Source organism: Polistes dominula, unplaced genomic scaffold (assembly GCF_049000335.1).
Source record: "Polistes dominula isolate Pdom_NZ unplaced genomic scaffold, Pdom_raw_medaka contig_21, whole genome shotgun sequence".
NCBI lineage: Eukaryota > Metazoa > Arthropoda > Insecta > Hymenoptera > Vespidae > Polistes > Polistes dominula.
In genome coordinates this window covers 2091374-2111784 of record NW_028301061.1, presented here as the reverse complement: position 1 = coordinate 2111784, position 20411 = coordinate 2091374, and the positions used below count along the sequence as shown (strand labels likewise).

General features: G+C 24.9%; 1 protein-coding gene across 1 annotated transcript in view; it reads right to left on the bottom strand.

The window, feature by feature from the left end:
• Nucleotides 1-12050: 12050 nt before the first annotated feature.
• Nucleotides 12051-20411, bottom strand: part of svp (COUP transcription factor 2) — a 155415-nt gene continuing 147054 nt past the window's right edge. Inside the window, 1 exon segment of the mRNA XM_089176107.1 lies at nt 12051-19370. Coding sequence (XP_089032233.1) covers nt 19096-19370 — 275 coding nt within the window. The 3' untranslated portion in view covers nt 12051-19095.

Sequence of the window (20411 nt, the reverse complement as noted above, 5' to 3'; positions counted from 1 at the left end):
TGATGAAAATAATTCATATATATATATATGAAACAACATTTAACATTTTTGTTGTTCATGATGTTGTCCACTATTGAAGTAGGGTTCCAAATATTACGAAAATAAAAAAACATCTTGTTTAGACAATATTTAAAAAAAAAAAAAAAAAAAAAAAACAATTTAACAAATGAGGGTAGTAGTTGTGTGTTGTCAAGTTCAACGAACAATTGTTTAAAACTGTTTTTAGATTTAGATTAAATGAAACGAAACAATAACAATAACAAAATTGCAAAAAAATCGTTTGCACTCGCTTTCGTAAATTGATATATATATATATATATATATATATAGATATAAAACAAAAAAAAAAGAAACATGGCGTGTATTGTAAGTATATACGTGTATTTAAATCATTGTTTTATCTTCGATATATCTTATCCAAGTGTTGTATAAGCAAAAAAAAAAAAAATAAGAAATCCTATTATACGAATACAGTATATCATATAGATATATATCACAATTGAATTCTTATCTTCCTATTTGAAATCTGATTAATCGGATAAATTGATTTCTAATTAATCTTTCGTCTTTCGTATCATATCAATGTGTAAATAAATGTTAAACATTTTTTTTTTTTTTTTTTTTAAATTATCTCTTTCTAATGTTACCATTATTGTTTTTACAGTGTTGTTACTTTTTTAATGAGTTATTATTTTTCAATATTTTTTATGCGAAATTTAAATATAATTTTTAATTAAAAAAAAAATTTAGAGCAAGATAATATGTAAATTAATTAATTTTAATATTCAATAAATTATTTGAATTTTAAACTATTAATCATACTTCGAGCACCATCTATCGATAAGTGTAAGTACTTTATTCATATAAATGTACTGTGCATGATAAAATCAATATATATTTGCAATTTAGTTTATAAAATTTATATTTAAATATTAAATATTATTTATTTGAGTTAATAAGTTAACTTTTTAAAATGTCTGTACACTTTATCCAATTATATTTTGAGAAAGTTATTGTATCTCTAGTAGGTTCCTTTTTTATCAACACCTGTGGCGCCACTTCACATTAGAAGATAATTCAACAGGTGGCGCGAGATGTATCAAAATTCGAAATGAAAATTTCAAATTGAAATACTGTAATTAACGTTGCTATTTACAAAAATGATAAAATATTATTAAACAATTATATTATTTATATAAACAAAAGTGCAAATTATAAATTTTATATGATTTTATTCGTTTCAGTGTTTAAAAAAAAAAAGGAAAAACTTAGCGACGAACTGGCAAAGAATTTGGGATTGCTGTATAAAAGGTAATCGAATACACATTGACTTTTTTATTTGATTGATATATATATATATATATATTTTTGTTTTATTTTATTCTTTTATTTTTTCGAAGAAAAATATAGGAGAAACTTAAAAGAGAAAGTTTTAACCGTATTCGTACATTTTACGAAATCTTAGAACGACTCACGCACGACACGTATAAATCGTGAAATTATACGAGCCGTGACATCCTGCATAATAGCGCTTGACTTTCCGAAGATGCGATTGGATTGATTCCGGTGATAAATCGTTCACCACTTTCCAGATACGAATGATTTTCTTTTTTTTTTTTTTAAAAGCTTATTGCCATTTTGGCTATTTTCCAATCGGGATATCATTTTTCATCGCTTTCGACCTGTACGCACGAACGAGTACTGCATATTTCAAAATAATTTCTTTTCAGTACATTATTTTACATTTATACAAATAAATACAAAAAAAAAACACTAATTAATTAATATAAATTTAAAAAGAAATACAAAAAAGAAAAAAATATATATATATATGTATATATATACTGTATATTGCACAGTACTGTATTATACAGTAAAAAAAAAAACATTTTCGTAAAATACAAAACAAGAAAGTATATATGTATATATTTTATATACATTACAAAATATATACTGTATATTTTGTACAGTACTGTATACAGTACCAAAAAAACTATATATATATATATATATACAGTTAATTTTTGTTTCATATATTTTTTTTTGTTTGCAAAAAGTTAATATAAAAATGTTTCTTTTCAATAATAATATAAATATAATTATTAATTAACTTAATAATTTAATTTTTTATAGATTTATTTCTCGATTATATTAAACAGAAAATATGAAAAACTGGTCACGTGTAAAATCTCACATATATATGTAAATGTAAATGGTTAATACTAATAAATATTTGAAGTATATATATACATCAAAGAAGAAGAAGAAGAAGATGATGATGAATAAAGTAGTGTAAGAGATCTTTTATCATCGAGCTGTGATTGGTGGTGACCTTATAACCTCTTCCAAGGAATTGGCTCCGCCTCTCGTTTACGCATCATCGACATAGAAGTATTAAAAAGAGAAAAAAAGTTATTTTCTGTTCTTTCGTTGTTGATGATGGTGGAAGTGGTGGTAACTTTTTTACTGACACCGAATGAGATAAATATAAAATACTTAAATACTTCTTCAATCTTATTATATCAATATGGCGCGCTGATTTTTTTCTTTACGACACGAATATAGCTGCAAATTGTACCGACTACTTGATTCAATTGTTACACAAAAAGATTTATCTCACATTTTTGATCTAAAATATTCTTTCATAATAATGAGATAAATATAAAATACTTAAATGCTTCTTCAATCTTTCCTCGCAAATATTATTTGTCACGTATAAGAAAATAAATATGGCGCGCTGATTTTTTTCTTTACGACACGAATATAGCTGCAAATTAAACGTACTACTTGATTCAATTGTTACAAAAGAGATTTATCTTATGTTTTCGATTTAAAATATTCTTTCAAAGTCATATTCATAATAAATATATAATTTTAAGTAATTTTGATTATTTTAAATCAAAAATATGTTCGAATATATTTTAAAGAGTATAATATTCTATATATTTATGTTACAATACTACCATAATCAATAATATGTTTGACATTAGCATGAATTAATTAATTAATGAGTTTTTACATCGGTATGTATGTATGTATAGACGAAGATGCGTATAATTTGTGCGTGGGTTTTAAAAACGAGCAATTGAAACATAACTAACGCATATTACTCCATCAAGGAACGGAAGGCACGGGTCTTAGCTTTTCCGGTTTATTCTCTTTGATCCTTACGAATCGGACTATACTTATCGGTTATTGTGTCATTATAACTCTCCATTGCAATTAATTTTATCGTATATTTTTATAACTTATTCATTTATTTGATTTATTATAATAATCAATATATATTAGATCTATCGAAAAATTCTGATCGTTCAATCGAAACATTAGTTCAATTTTTCGTCACTAGGGGGTAGGTAAGGGTTTTTCATTTCTTAAAATGGAATATACAAATTGCCATCATGTTTGCAAAAGTTCAAAAGTAATTCAATTATATTAATTGTTCAAATTATGAATAATTTATTATTATTATTTTTTTTATTTAAAATATATAATCTTATATATATATATATATTTTTTTTATTATATTAAACAATTTTGTTCAATACGTTAAAAAGAATCAATCGAGTAAGGTTATAATCTTCAAAAATAAAAATTGAAATAAGAAATGATTTATATTAAAATATTTCTACATAAAATTATTCTTATTTTAAATTTCGTATCATCGTAACGCACAAATATTTCATGATTCATCATATTAATTACTTTTCTTTTTTTTTTTCTTTTTCTTTTGGATAGATATAATTTTAATAAATCAAAAAGAATAAGAAGGAGGAAAAAAAATTTAAAAAAAGAATTGAACGAGAGATATTTTTATTAATCGTAATCAAAAGAAACTGAAAACTTTCCATGTGCGCGCGGGTTGTTGTTTTTTTTTTTTTTTTTTTTTAATTAAAATTTGATAAGGGGTTTTATATCGTAAGTTTTTTTTTTTTTACTTCAAACATTTTTCTACACAATACATTTTTATTTTTATTTATTTTTTTTTTTTTTCGTTAAATTGTAGAAAATGTTTTTTCTTTTTTTTCGGTTTTATTCGATAAACGCACGCATGAAAAGCATTTGATGTTTTTTATTCACATTGGTAATTATTACGGTAATTATTATATTTAATACTGTTTTTAGGAATCCCTTATCATTCGAAAGAGATTAGATTTGATAGTTTTTTTTTTTTTTTTTTTTTTTTTAAAGACGCCTGTTTACTTGATGTTACGTGATGCAATACTGGGTCATACGATGCCCGTCGGCTTCGAGAATGTGCTGCGCATGCATGCATTCAACCAAGCAAACGATAAAAACACGTTCCTGTAAATCGACATTTTTCCTCTTTCCCCCCATTTCCTCTTATCTTGAAATTTTATTATTTTTTTTTTTCCTTTACAATATAATATAAATGAGTTTCTTTTGATTTGTTTACATCTTGTTACATTAGTCTCTTATCTTCAAATTTTAATCGATGTTGTAAGGCTCAAGATAAAAAACGACATTCATTGAACATATTTTATTTATAAAATTTATAGAAAAATTTATAAACAATTTTTATGAAATATATTTGTATTAAAACATGGTTTTTTTTTTCTTGAAATTTTTTATTAATATAAAATAATATATAGGAATGTGTTTTAATTTCAATTAGATGTTTATTAAATTATATTTTGAGTATTTGGTGTAGGATAGTTGGTTTAAATTTATAATAAATAAATAAATATAAATTTATAAATTATTAGAATTCAGTTTTTTTCATAATACGGTGTTGCAACAAATTTAGAAATATTCAAAAATTAAATTATGTTTATTATTAAATAAACTTTACTGCATGTAACACTGTAGATGTAAATTGATTGAAATATAATTCAATAATTAGTTATACTATGTATATATTTTATACATAGTTAAAGTATACTGTTAAAGTAATATATATATATATATATATAGTATAATTAATTATTGTATTATATATATAGCATAACTAATATTTATTTTATTATATAGTATAACTAATTATTGTATTATATATCTTGTTAAAAATATAAAAATACATATACTAAATAAATAATAATATTAACACTTTAATATTTAATTAATTATTGTATTTGGATCTCTGGCAGGGGCGTGGGGCGTAGCAATTCGACCTATCTACTCTAATTTTGAATTTAGCCACCAGATAGCGTATTCAAGTGCTAATGATTTAACGTGGCGTAGCAATTCGACCTATCTATTCTAATTTTGAATTTAGCCATCAGATAGCGTATTCAAGTGCTACAGATCCCAATATATTATAATTAAAAATTAATTATTACAAATTAATAATAATATTTTAATAATTATATTTTTATTTTAAATAATAATATTTATTTTATATATATATATATATATCTATATAAAAGTTGAAAATATAAATCGTTATATACAAAAAAAAAATAAATAAAAACAAATAGAAATGATTAAATTGTAATATAATTTTTTGTTTCAATATATTTCTATGATTCTGTACATATAAAAAAAATAGTATAATTAAGTAGTATTAAGTATCTATTTAATACAAACGTAATATCAATGGACTACATTTTCTAAGATGGACCGATCAGAAAAATCAAGAATGGTCAAAAGAAAGTAATAGAAGGGGTAATTCATTCATCTAATGGGGAAATTCATTGACTCGTGGCCTCGTTCAGGAATAATCATTTAAGTATAATAAACTAACACTATTTAAGTATAATACTATAACACTATATTAGAGAGAGATTCCAGGAAACTTCCTTATCTCTCTTTCTCTCTCTCTCTGTCTCTCTCTTTCTCTCTTTTTCTTTTATTATCAAAGATATAAATTGAAGTAAAATAAATGAAAATAAATTAATCCATTCTAAATCACGACTTTTCTCGTGAACACGGTCGTCTCTATGAACACGGTTTCTAAGAACCATTTCTTTTTTTAATATATTGTCAATGTTATAATAGTAAACTTTTTTTTAAATATAATTTAAAGATAATATTTATACAAAAGAAAAAACTCTTATCTCTAATACTTTACTCTAAATAACTGATAATAGTTCAGTGAGTATGATTGGACATACAGTGTGCAAGTGAATCTTAAATGGGTTCAAATAAATTAATACAAAATGAATTAAAGTAAAATAAAGAAAAATAAAATAAAATAAAGTTAAATAGATAAATAAAAAAAATGAAAGTATTATTTGGACGAATACTTTACTCCAAATAATTGATAATAGCTCAGTCAGTATGATTGCACAAACGGTGTGCATATGAATCTCAAATGGGTTCAAATAATTTCAAACAAAATGAAATCAAGTAAAGTTAAATAAATTAAAATAAAATAAAATAAAGTAAAATAGATAAATAAAAATAACAAAAGTCTTATTTCGACGAATACTTTACTCCAAATAACTAATAATAGCTCACAACCAGTATGATTGTATACATGATGTGCAAGTGAACCTCGAATGGTTTCAAATAAACCAAAACAAAATGAATTAAAGTAAAGTAAAATAAAATAAAATAAAATAAAATAAAATAAAATAGAATAAAATAAAATAGATAAATAAAAATAAAGACAGTCTTATCTTTTATCGGATACTTTACTCCAAATATCTAATATTAGTTCAGTATGATTGCACAAACGGTGTGCAAGTGAATCTTGAATGGATTCAAATAAATGCAAACAAAATGAATTAAAATAAAATACAATAAAAGTATGTAGTTATACCTCATGTACATCATTTCCTTCCCTTCTCTCCCCTTTCTCATCCATTCCCTTACCCTTTCCCCCTACCCTTTTTCCCCACTCTTAGTTTCTATCTCAAATTTTTCTTTTTAATCTTTGGATGTGTTGAACGAACGATACACGAGAGAGACAGAGAGAGGTATAACGTGAGCGTTAAAGTTGAAAATTATTATCTGTATAAACGAGACGAAGTGGAGAGAGTATACTAGAGTTTGAGTAGAGTAGTAGTCTTGTGTGCAAAGGACCGAGATATAATAAGGTCAGACGGCGAGGTTATCGTTACCACCAAACTGGGGGTGACCGTATCTTCTTCTTCACTTCTTCTTCTTCTTCTGCTTCTTATTCTTCTTCTTCTTCTTCTTCTTATTCTTGTTCTTCTTTGGGAAAAGGGATACGATAAAATGGAATATATAGTTAAACGAAGAGACACCCAAGTGTAATATACTTCGTTCTACCGAACTGGACCTGCTCCAAATCTCGATTACGATACCTAGAAATTCATTCCTATAAGAAGAACATGAACAAGAAGAATAAGATGAGGATGATGATGAGGAGGAGGAGGAGGAGGAGGAGGATGAGGAAGAACAAAGAGACAGATTTAATACAGTATATTAATTTCAATGATTGATTCATTATTATCGTTTAAATAATAATATTATTGAAATGATAATGAATGAAACAAAGACACTTGTAAAATATTTATGTTTGATTTAATACGAAATGTTCGTCTTTAATTAATTTCAATTGAATCGATAAATCGATTGATTCCAAAAAAAAAAAAAAAAGAAAAAGAAAAAACCAGAAACGTAGATCAAGAATGAAATAAAGACAGGTGTATATATTATTTTGAAAGATTCATTGAAAAAAAATATTAATCGAAACAAACAAGAATGTTCATATTTATCACGTCTTGCAAGATAAGCTGATAATTAAAAATTTCGATTGAAATGATTAATCGATACGAGTAATTTATAGATAAAAAAAATAAAATGAATGAAATAAAGAATTAAAGAAACAAAACAGATATTATATTTTAATCAAATATAACTTTAAATAAATAATTCAATGAATTGTTCAAAATTGATCTTTTTGTGGACAATTTAAAGGTTATATCTAAGTCTTTAGGTACGATATGATTTCAATAGGTGGCGGTGTATTACAATTCATTAATTGGCTATATTCACGTCGTATATTTTTTTCAGATTTTTTCGTATAGCAAACTAACCGTGTTTTTTATATTTATTCGAGTATTATTATTTTATTTATTTCATTATAATTGTGGGATTATTTTATGTGTTGAATAAAACACATATATATAATTATTAAAATTATATAATTAAATTATATAATTTTTTAATTATAACTTTAATTATAAATTTATATAATTTAATATATATATATATAATTATATAAAACCATAAAACCAAAAGTAAATTTACCTTATAGAAAATATTAAGTAAAAATACTTATAAATATTATTTTTTGTATAATATTGGTTTTTTTAATATAATTATTATAATAATATATAATTTAAGTATATAGTTTTTTTAATTATAAATTTAATTATAAATTTATATAGTTTATATAATTATATAAAATCAAAAGTATATTTATTTTATATTATATAAAAATATAAAGTAAAAACTACTTTACTATTTACTAAATAATTTAAAATAATATTATAAATCAACATTTTATAACAAAATCACATCAATGCATGACCAAACCATCCTACTATAAATATATGTATGCATGTATATATATTGCATGTTTTAAAGAAAAGATTAATATCAATTGAACCAGTATGCACTTATATAACAATCGTTTAAAACTCATTCCATACTAACATTATCTATCTATCTATCTATCTCACTGTATAATATATACATATATCTATACATATATCTTAAAAGTATCTTTGAATGAGAAGCACGCAGAAAGTAGTTGGTTGTCTTCTTCGTTGTCGTCATGGCTGTCAACGTGGTCTCTTAAGTGCGCTTTGTTTACGGCACTGAGAAAAGAAGGACGATTTTGGATAAAAGCCAAAAAACCGATGTGTGGTGTTGTACGACGACTACGATCCATAGAATGAAAAGGACAGAAAAAAACGCCCTTTTTTTTCTTATCTCTCTTTATATCTTTTATCTTTTATCTTTATCTATCTATCTGTCTATCTATCCTGTTCTCTTTCTTTTTTTAAAAATTTTTTTTTTTTACCTCCGTTAGTCTCACTCAAGAACTCCCCCCACCCTTTTTCTCTTCTCCTTCCCTTTTCTCATCCTACTCGGATCCCTTTACGTGCCAACGTTCAAGATTTATCGAAATTCTAAGCATCCAGCATCGAACACACGGGTGACGACTACCGGTGATCCTTTTTAAGGCTCATACCAGCCACCGTTTTTCTTTTTTTTTTCTTTTTTTTTAATCTTTTTGTTTTTTTGTTTTCTTCTTCTTTTTTAGCTTTGGCTTTTGCTTTCTTTTTTTTTGGGGGGGGTTTTTTTTTTTTCCATGGATGCTCGCGACGCACATTGAGAAAAAGGTTTTTCGTTCCGTCCCCGATAGGTACAGTGATTTATCCCCGATTTATGTATGCACCCGAATAGAAAGAGAAAGAAATAGTTAGAGAGTAGGAAATTGTGAAAGTTACCCTCCTCAACTTACACACACACATATATATATATATGTGAATACAGGAAGACGTTGAAAAATAATTCGTGATCTTTAACTTTAAAAATTGATCACGAAAGTATTCTCATATATATTTCACAGTTAATGCATTGGTAATTGTTGCAACGATTATTATAATAATAACAATTTATTTGTTGCGTTGTATTGTCAGTTATTTCAGTTTATTGCATAATTGTTCTTATCGTTTGATTTTGTTTTTTTATTCTGCATAGATTTTAGAGTATACTTTGTTACCTAACCTAATAGTATAATTTATTAAATTATTTAATATTAAAGTATTATAATAATAAGAATGGGGAAGAAATGTTATTTATTATGGCATTTAATTATAGGAGAAAATGTGAAAAAGTGTCCAACGTTTTCTATAAATAATAGTTCAAAAACCTTCCAGAATGGCGCTGGTGTAGACAGAAGGTATGGTATGAATGTATCAATTGTAAACGAATTGAAGTATGCCGAGTTATGTAATAATGTAGTAAATATAACCTTAAAAAATTATTATGAGAAAACGTGGTAGCTAGAGTGATTTTATTTCGTGAACTGTGAATAGTACGTTTATTGATTTTTTATCATGTAATTTTATGAAAAAGTATGTGAATAACAAAACAGTTATGGGTAAAATATGTCTTGTGAAATTTGTGTTCCTTGTTTATTTTTCAATCCTACTCTAATAATATTTGGCGCTTCCTTTAAAATTTACCCTGAAGCTACTGTGGCGCCACTCTAATTGAATGCATTTCGACGGACACTTTTCATATGCAGAAATGTTACTTCTTACCTCTACCCTCCATAAAATAAAATTACACGGAACTTGTTTCTATAGCAACTTAAAAGTGTCAACTATCAAATCTCAAAAGAAAAAGATTCTAGCATTAACAAAAGAATAATGAAACAAACATAACGCTATCTATTGGTGCAAGCCAAAATTACTTTCTTGCTAACCCAATATTTTAATAATTTAAAAACAAATAGCAATGAATAGTAATGAATAAAGAAAACAATTATTTAACAACCCCTTTGTGTGTCACTTTCGAACTCTACTATTGGGTTAGCAACTAAGTGATTGTGGATTTTGTCGATAGATGGCTTTTTAAAATCATCAACGACTTAGTTGCCAACCCAATATTATAGTAATTTTAATTTCATTTCTAAAAAAAACCTTTCAATTATATTTTTCTTACAAATAAACAGAAGAAAAGATTGATAACACTTTGATACTTTATTTGATATTAAAAAAAAATATATATGATTTCACTTTTCCTCTCTCTCTCTCCCTTTCTTTCTCTTTCTCTCTGATGTAGATTTATAACAGGAATCCATATACGAATGGAGAAAGAGGATTGGTGATAATGGTTAACAACGATCAGTCCAATATCGATCGCGAGTACCTTTTGGTTTAAATAGAGAACAGGAATAGGGCAGGGGGGATAGTGTCGGTAAATCAAAGGGAATCGCCCAAAGCAATTTCATTTGGAGTCAAGGTCACCGATCTCCTTCTTCCTCTTTCTCTCTCTATCACATTCTTTTTTTATTTTTCATCTCAAACCACCAACACCACCACCATCTGTACCACCACCAGTCTCATAAGCCATTCGCCATATTGGAAATGAAAAGACCCCCTCCAACGTTTTAAGACACCACTCCGCCATCTTTTTTTATTTTTTTTTTTGGTTTCAAATACTTTGATTTTTTTTCTTTCTTTTTGTTCCCTTTCTCTTTTTCTCTTTCTGTATTTTTATTTGATTTTATTTTCTTATTTGAGAAATAAAGAAAACACAACGTGAAAGAACATTCCTGCACGAACGTATTTCAATATAAACAATTGCCGAGCGAATTTTCCTTGACGCTGAGGAACTCTCCAACAGTGATTTCTGGTCCGACGTGATGGCAATGGATAGATGGATGGATGGATGGATGGATGGATGGATAGATGGATGTGCATCTCACTGTCTGCGATCGCGACCCCGGTGTGCAACCCCTCGTAAAGTTACTCCTTTCAAGTTACCTTCTTTTCCCCCCCTCCCCCGTTCATCATCATAACCACCACGTGGTTTTCTCCTCTTTCCCCCTCCTTCTTCCTCTTCTTTATTCTCTAAAGGAGACCGATCGTTTTATTTATTTTTTTCTTTTTCTTCTTTTAACTTACACTAGGACTCTTTTAACATTCGATTTAATACTTACACGTTTTATTTCATTCTTCTGTGTTTTATTTTACTTTTTCTGTTTTTTATTTTACTCAATTATTGTTATTATTTTAATTTAAAAAAAATTACTTACCGATTTGGAGAAAGAAAATAATATGAGAAGGAAGTTTGAAAATAAAATTGTATTTTTGTGAAAGTGTGTGTGTGTGTTTGTCACCATTTTGAATTTATATTTATGCATGCATTTGAGGTTATAGGTATATTTAATTGATTCTCTTGTATTTTTTTTTTGCTTTTTTTTTTTATTATTTTTATTATAATTTGTATCGATACTTACCAGTATGATGAAGTAAGAATTGATATCTCGAAATGTTAATTGAAAAAAAAGAAAAAAATCAATTTTTTCTTCGAGTGCCACCATCTTGAATTTAAATAAGTACTCAGGTGATGTGTTTTACGTAATTAATGCAAAAATATTTTCTTTTTTTTCTTTTCAAATAATTATTATTCCAATTATTTAATTATGATTTGTTTGACTTTATTTATTTCAATATTTGCATTTTTATTTTCAACTATACTTACCCAGTTAAAAAAAAAAAAAAAGTGAAACAATAATTAACCTCACTCAAAGTAAGAACGAAATAATCATATTTAATTCTGATCCCCCACCATCTTGAATTTATATTATTATACTCATGCATGTATATGTAAGTATTTATTTAAAATTCCTATTTTTAATTCTTCATTGACGATGACAAATCTTTTCGATATATAATATGTTTATGTGTATGTATATATATATATATATATATAATTCTTTATACGATTTCGTTAAATTATATGTATATATATATAGATATTTTTACTTTGTTTTGTTTTACTGTTTTTTTTTCATTATTTTTTTTTTTTATATATATATCTATATATATATATATATTAAGTATGTACACGTTTTTTTTTTTATACAAAAATTTCATTTCGCATCTTTATACATTAAAACTTAAATTTTATGTATAGAATGTGAATGTGTGTATTATTTTTTGCATTTGTATGTTGTATGTTGTATGCATGTAAATAATATGTATTTATATATATATCTCTCTCTTCATTTCTCTCACACACACACACACATACAACAAACACACACACACACTCACGTTGTTTTTTCTTCTTCTCTCTCTCTTTTATTTAACTTCGTTCGTTCATGCAACCCAGACGGCAATCAAGATCATTTGCGCTTACGTAAGATATAATTATTATAATACATATTATTTTTTATTATTATTATTATTATTATTATTATTATTATTATTATTATTTCTTATTTTTATTTTTCAGTTTTATATTAGCGAGCGAGCAAAGCGTTTATCGCGTGTTTTCTTTTGGCGTATGTGTCTCGAGAAAAAAAAATAATATTTTGAGCGCCACGTCAAGCATCGATGACTGACACTAAACTTTACATTTAGGCCGTGTCGGTCACATGTGACTGACACTCAACTATTTTTTTAATACAAAGTAATGTCTGTGGCCTGACAAGAATTTTTCTTAAAATTCACGTGGATGCTCAACGTGTAATATCATCAAATATTTGGTATTGGGATATCTAGCACTTGAATACGCTATCTGGTGGCTAAATTGAAAATTAGAGTAGATAGGTCGAATTTTGCTACGCCACCACCCCTGCCAGAGATCCCAATTTTTATTAATTTTATTTTTAGGGATTGCAGTTCTCGTCCATTGATTATTATTATTACTATTATTATACATTATTATAATATTATTAATATTACTTTTATAATTTTATTATATTTACTAATATTTAGATATTATTTATTACTTAATTGCATATAAATTATATTTAAGTACTCGAAAAAAAAAATAATAATTATTATTATTATTATTATAATATGCGTGTGTATGAGTCTCTCTCCGTGTGTCTGTGTGTGTGTGTGTGTGTGTGTAAAAAATAAAAAAAAAAAATAAAAAAAAATAAAAATAAGAAATCAAATGGACGAGAACTGTTTTCCTATTGTACAATAATTTTTTTTTTTTTTTTTTTTTAATATGCAAAAGTGTCGAGTTTTTTCTCGAGACAGAAGCACGGGTTTGTTGACAAAAAAAAAATAATAATTGAATTTTTTTCATCCCCTATTTTTCATCCCCTATTCTTCATACTCTCCTTCTTCTTCTTCTTCTTCTTCTTCTTTTTTGTCTTTTTCTTTCCAAGTTTATTTTTCGTTGTCGTCTGGTGGTTTTTTTTTTTCCAGTAAATTAATCTTACGTTTTTTTTCACATAATAATTATTACAAATAATCCCATAAAACCCCCTTGTTTAGGTGCTCGACTAACTAACTAGAGCTCGACAAATTGCCACATTGACTATTTCTTCATTTATTATTATTATCATTATTATTTTCATTAATAATATTATAATATAATTATTATTGTAACTATTAATATTATTATTACAACTATAATTATAATTATTATTACAATTATTATAATTATTATTATTATTATTATTAATATTATTATTCTTTTTTTTTAAAACGTAGTAGTATTCAAATAATTTTTTTTTTGTTTTAATCTAAATTATCATTAGACAACCCTATACAACGCATTCCATTTTCTTATATTTATATTTATATCTATATTATATTTATTTATTTATTTATTTATTAATATTAATTATTATTAATTAATTAATTTTTTTTTATTTATTATTATTCTGTCCATTTCGAGGTTTTTTAATTATTTTTATTTATATTGTACAATATTTATAAAATAGAAAAAAGCACCGTCTTTCTAAAAATTGTGTCCGACTTTCTACTTTTCAATTTATTTATCTTTTTTTTTTATTTATTATTATTATTTTTTATTATTATTATTATTATTATTATTATTATTATTTTATTTTATTATTTTCCTTCTTCTTTTTCTTCTTTCGATTTTGACATATATATATATATGTATATATATATATATATATATATATATCACATTATTTTATATAACGTTTATTTATTTATCTTCTTTTTTCTTTATCTTCTTCTTCTTTCTTGTTTATCTTATTTTAATTTTGTTACTTCTTTCAACACACATACACACATATACATACATATATTCACATACGTATCATTCATGTGAGTACAGGCATTTACAATTTTTTTTAATTTTTTTTTTATCATTCCGTTGATTTTGATAATAATAACAAATATTTCGACGATTTATCGCTAATTAAAGACGCAAGATTTGATAATACAAACGATTTCGAATTTTATTTCGAATGATAAAATATATTTTTTTTTATTTTAACCCCCCCCCCTCCCAACACTTATCATCCCCCACTCATGCAAAACTTGCAGTGTTTTATTTGATACCTTGGACGCTTTATTCTATCTCTCTTTCTTTTTTTTAATAATTAAATATCACTCTCTCTCTCTCTCTTTTTTTTGTTCATAAACAATTCACGGTGAATCTTATTATGACATATGTTTATTTATTTAATTAAAAAAATAAAAAAAAAAATAAAAAAAGACAAGAAATCACTGATTTCTTTTTTACGATTTACAAAACGTTTGTTAAAATGTTTTAAATAATTGAAAAATATCAACGAGAGAGATTAAGTTCAAAAAAAAAAAAAAAAAGAAAATTAATAAATAAATAAAAACAAGAAAAAAAAATCAGATATTAATTCAATGAATTTTTATTGAATTAATTTATTCAATTAAGCGTTTGTTTATTAGAATTATATTAATTAATTTGTTTCTTATTACTTTTTGTTTTTATCTTTTTCTCTCTCTCTCACACACACACACACACACGCATATACGCATACATTTCTTCTTCTTCTTTTTTTTTTTTTTTCATATAATCTCACTTTATTTTTATTTAATTTAATTTAATTTAATTTTATTTATTTATTTATTAACTTAAGTAAAATCTTTCGAAATATTATATTTACAATCATCCTATTAATGTTCGCGTGATGTTTTATTATTATTATTTTTTTTTTTTTTATAAATAAAAAGAAAGAAGAACGAAAGAAAGAATTTTTCAACGTATGAGTTTTTTTTTTCAACCCCTTAAGCAGCAATGATTTTAAAAACAAAACGGCCCAAAAAAAATCATTTCTTTTTTTTTTTTGCATAAAAACATAGTTTTAAATATTGTTTTGAGAAAAAAAAAATTTTTAAAAATATAGAAATAATGAATATTTTTATGTTAATTTTGGATTTTGTTTCACATTGCAGAGAATAGCTGAATATTGCAATGTTACACGTACGTCGACTTTTTAATCTTTTTTTTTTTTGAATTATTATTTCGGAAAAAATATTTTTCGGAAAAAAAAACACAATTCTTTTTCTTTTTGCTTTCACATTTTTATTTTCAATTTTCTATTATATTTAAGTGTAATTAATCATAGAAATATAAAATAATAAATACGCCGTTCGAGTTAACTTCGAGCGCACTAAACCGATTACGGCCGATTTCTGCGCGCTGCTTAAGGGGTTAATTAATTAATTAATTATTATTAAACAAAAAAGCAAAAAAATCGTAGAAGGTCGTTGATAGTTATTTTACTAATATTTTATTTCTTCCTTTTTTTTTTTAATAATTAAATTTTTATATTTACTATATATATATATACGTCGCAGTTACATCACGTTACGATGATTGCATCTTTTGCGTTTAAACAACGCTTGTTAATAACAAAACTAAAATTTATATTTTAATTTATTATATATGTGTATGTATGTATATATATATCATTGTAATTTTCGCAATATAAACAATTTACAAAAGAACAAAAATATAATAATAATAATAAAAAGGGGAAACAAAAAAAGTAAAACAAAATATTAATTATATTAATTTAGTACGAAGTATACAATAATTTTCTTGTTTTTTTTTTTTTTTTTTTTATACGCAGAAAATCCTATTGGTACGCAGTACCAGTTTGTTTGTTTGTTCTTTTTTTTTAATTTTAAATTACAATTTTTTTTTTTTAATTCTTTTCTTTCCTCTTTTTTTTGTATTCCACTATACACTCTTTACGCAATTGTTTTTTTTTTTTATGAATAATGAATTACGATTGTTATTTTAAAAAAAAAAAACAAGGCTGTTTTGATTATTCTTTTCCTTTTTTTTGTTTTTTTAAATAAAACGGGACAATATTTGACGAATAATATCAAATTATTTGAGTTTAATAATAATTGGTTGATAAAAGCAAGAAAATACGAGTATTTTTTTTTTTTACAATTGAGATTAAAATGAAAATAAATTAATTTGAAATACAAAAAAAAAAAGAAAAAAGAAAAAGAAGAAAAATTAAATTTAAGACAATGAAAAGAGAAGAAAGATTTTGCGTGTAGGCGTTAAAATATAATCGAATAAAAAACAAACATAAAGAGAGAGAGAGAGAGAGAGATAGAAGGAGAAAGAAATTAAAAACAAATCTGACAATTTAAAAAAAAAAAAAAAAAAACAAAGAAGAAAAAGAAATATTAGAAATATTCTCGTACAATTAAATTAATCAACGAATCATAAAAATTATAATTATTTAACAACATTTTAGATTTATCCATTATATTATCAATTTATTTCAAAATTTACAAAATTTAAAATTACAATAAAATTTATTACAAAATAAAGTTCGCGAATGTTAAGATAATTTAAAACAAATAATAAAAAAAAAAAAAATAAATAAATAAAAAGGAACAAAAATAAAAACATGAGAAACAGATTTTCGAAAGATTATATTTTTCTAATAATTTTGTAACGAAATAAAGATCAAATAAAAAAAAAAAAAAAAAGAAGAAAAAATAGAAACAAACCAATTACCAATAAAATAAAAAATAAAAAAAACAAAAAAGGGGAAGTGTATGGGGGTGTTTTTTTTTTTTAATTCTTTTCAAAAGATTATACTTTTCTAATAATTGTTGCAACGAAATGAAGATAAAATTTTTATAAAAAAAAAAAAAAAAAAATAACTCAAACCAATTACAAATAAAACGAAAATTAAAATATTGGGTTTGTTCGGAAAGTAATTTCGTTTTGTTTTTTGTGTGTGTGAAAATGAAGACAATTTTCATTTCAAAATTAAACTTAGGCTTTTTTTTAGTGGTCATAAATAATTAAATTCCATAAATTTAATCTCACACCGATCTAACGTGTTTTTATTTGCCGATTTGGCAACTAAACTAATGATTTTATTTTGTCAAAAATAAAAAACGAAATTACTTTTCAAACAACCCAATACAAAATAAGGGAAGTAGGGGGTTGTTTCTTTCTTCTTTTCGAAAGATTATACTTTTCTAATAACAAAATTTAAATCCAACAAGATAATTTATCTATATATATATATAATAAAGAGAAAAAGCCAAAAAAAGAAAATAAAGAAAGAAAAAGAGAAAGAAAGAGAGTGATAGAGAGAGAGAGAGAGAGAGTGTGTGTGTGTGAGAGAGAGAGAGAGAGAAAGAGATTTCGTAGAACACGTCAAGGCAAAGGATGACTAAGGTTTCTGGCATGACTTGACCTAACGGCGAGTAGGCATATACCTCGACGCAAAAGATCGATTCCTCGAGATAAGACTGCGGAAAGATCTTTTCTCTAGCTGAGGCCCTGTTCGTAAATGCTCTTTCTTAACACTATGCCCGTTACACGATTATAAATGCTAATTTATGATTTCCTCGCGTCACCATTTTTTTTTTTTATTATTATTATTATTATTATTCTCATATATTTATTTTTTTTATACACTTTTTTTTCTCTCTCTCTCTCTCTCTCACTCTCTCACTCTCATTCTCATTCTTTTGTCTCTCTCTCTCTCTCTCTTTCTGTCTCTCTCTCATTTTCTTTTTCCTTTCTCACTTTTACCCCTACCATCATCCCCTTCACTCTTCATATACATGTATATATATATATATATATATGTAATTCATTATTTCTATCTCTCTCTTTTGTTCTATGATTTTTATTTTTATTTTTTTTTTCAATACACACGCATTACACCATACTAACACACGTATCACTTATGTTAGCACTTTAGGCTACAATTTGATCCGTTTATATATATATATATATCGCTCTCTCTCTCTTTCTCTTTCTTTTTTATTAATTCGATTTATTTTTAGAATCTCTGTTTTTGGTTTTTAATATACGTGTATGTATGTGTGTGTGTTGAGAAAGAGAGTATTTTAAATAACCGTGTTTCTTCTTTCTTCTATCTTCTTTCTTCATTCTGATTTATTGTTCTTCATTTCATTTAAAAATTTGAATTTTAATTAAAAATTTGACGATTAGGTTAGGTTGAACCTATTGAGATTAATCGTCGAATATTTTCAATTTTTGAAATGATATACAATTTCAGAGAAGGATTTCCATCGTGTTGTTCTTTTTGTCGTGTTAAGTGTCGAGGTAAAATGGCCGACAATGATGATAATAATGATGACGATTAGGATGATTATGATGATTATGATGATGATATTATGCGGAAGCAAGCTGCCTCCAAACAGAGTGTCACATCGGGTTCATGTAAGGCCAATTGAAGCTGCTACCACTTAGCAACATATCTCTGATTAGGGTTTCAATAGGTGTTTTTCCAACCAATCGTACAAAAAACAATTGCTCGATAACTTGTGAGGATACTGTTCTCAATGATGGTAATCTTAATAACAATTTGCCGAACCTAGTTGGTTGATTAGGATAATGTGTCCTACAATATTCTTCTAAGGCGCACTGAGATTTTTCTTGTAACGATTCGATGTGGTTAACGTCCGACAATCCGCACGCGTCTGTAAACAAAAAATAAACAAATTATTAATATTATTATTATATTTTATTCACATATGTATATGTATAGTATATTAATTATGTTTCAATATATATTTTTATTATATAATAACTAGGGGTGCTCCGCCACGCTGTGGCTCACATACAATCTGATACACACGTTGTTTAAGTCAACGAATTACCTTATACCGTCATCTGTTAGACTCTTTGTTAATAAACTGAAATAATTCGCAATAAATTGAGATATAAATAATCCTATCTTTCAAGTTGAATGAAACTGCACACAGTGTGCAAAATTTGATTAAAATCGGTTTAGTAGTTTAAGAGTCCATTGCGAATAAACAACATGACACGTAATTTATATATATTTAGATTTACATTTTATATGTTTATATATAAAAATTCAGTGTAAAACATTGTTAGTTTTCAATTAACTTGGATTATTTGTATTTTTGATTGCTAATTTAAGGATTTAGTATTTAGAGATTATCTAGGTTTCTAGTTACTGTAAATTTTCAATAGGTGGTTGCCGTATTTCAATTCAATTAATTCAATTTACATACGGCATAACCTTACTTTTTTAATTACGTTGTAATTTTGTAATTATAGTACTATTTTATTATGGTATATTTATTTGAAATATATATGGTATTATTTATTTAAAATAATTAATAATTAATATTAAATAATAGTATTATTATGTAATGTATTCACACAATTCTAATTATGGTATTATTTTGGGTGTTCTTATAATTTACTAAATAAATAATAAAATTGCGTTTTTTAACATATTTAAAAAAAAATAATAAAAGGTATAATAATTGATAATTAATATTTAAAATAATTGAACGTTAATAATTGAACCTTATAGACAATTTAAAGAAATAAAATAATAATTAAAAAAAAGCCAAAATAACCTAAAACAGTGATTCAATGATAACGTTGACAAAAGATAAAACAAAAATGAAAACTAAAAGAGAAAAAAAAGGATTCATGATGGTACTAGAAAATGGTAGGTAGGTGTGGTTATACTGAAGGATAGG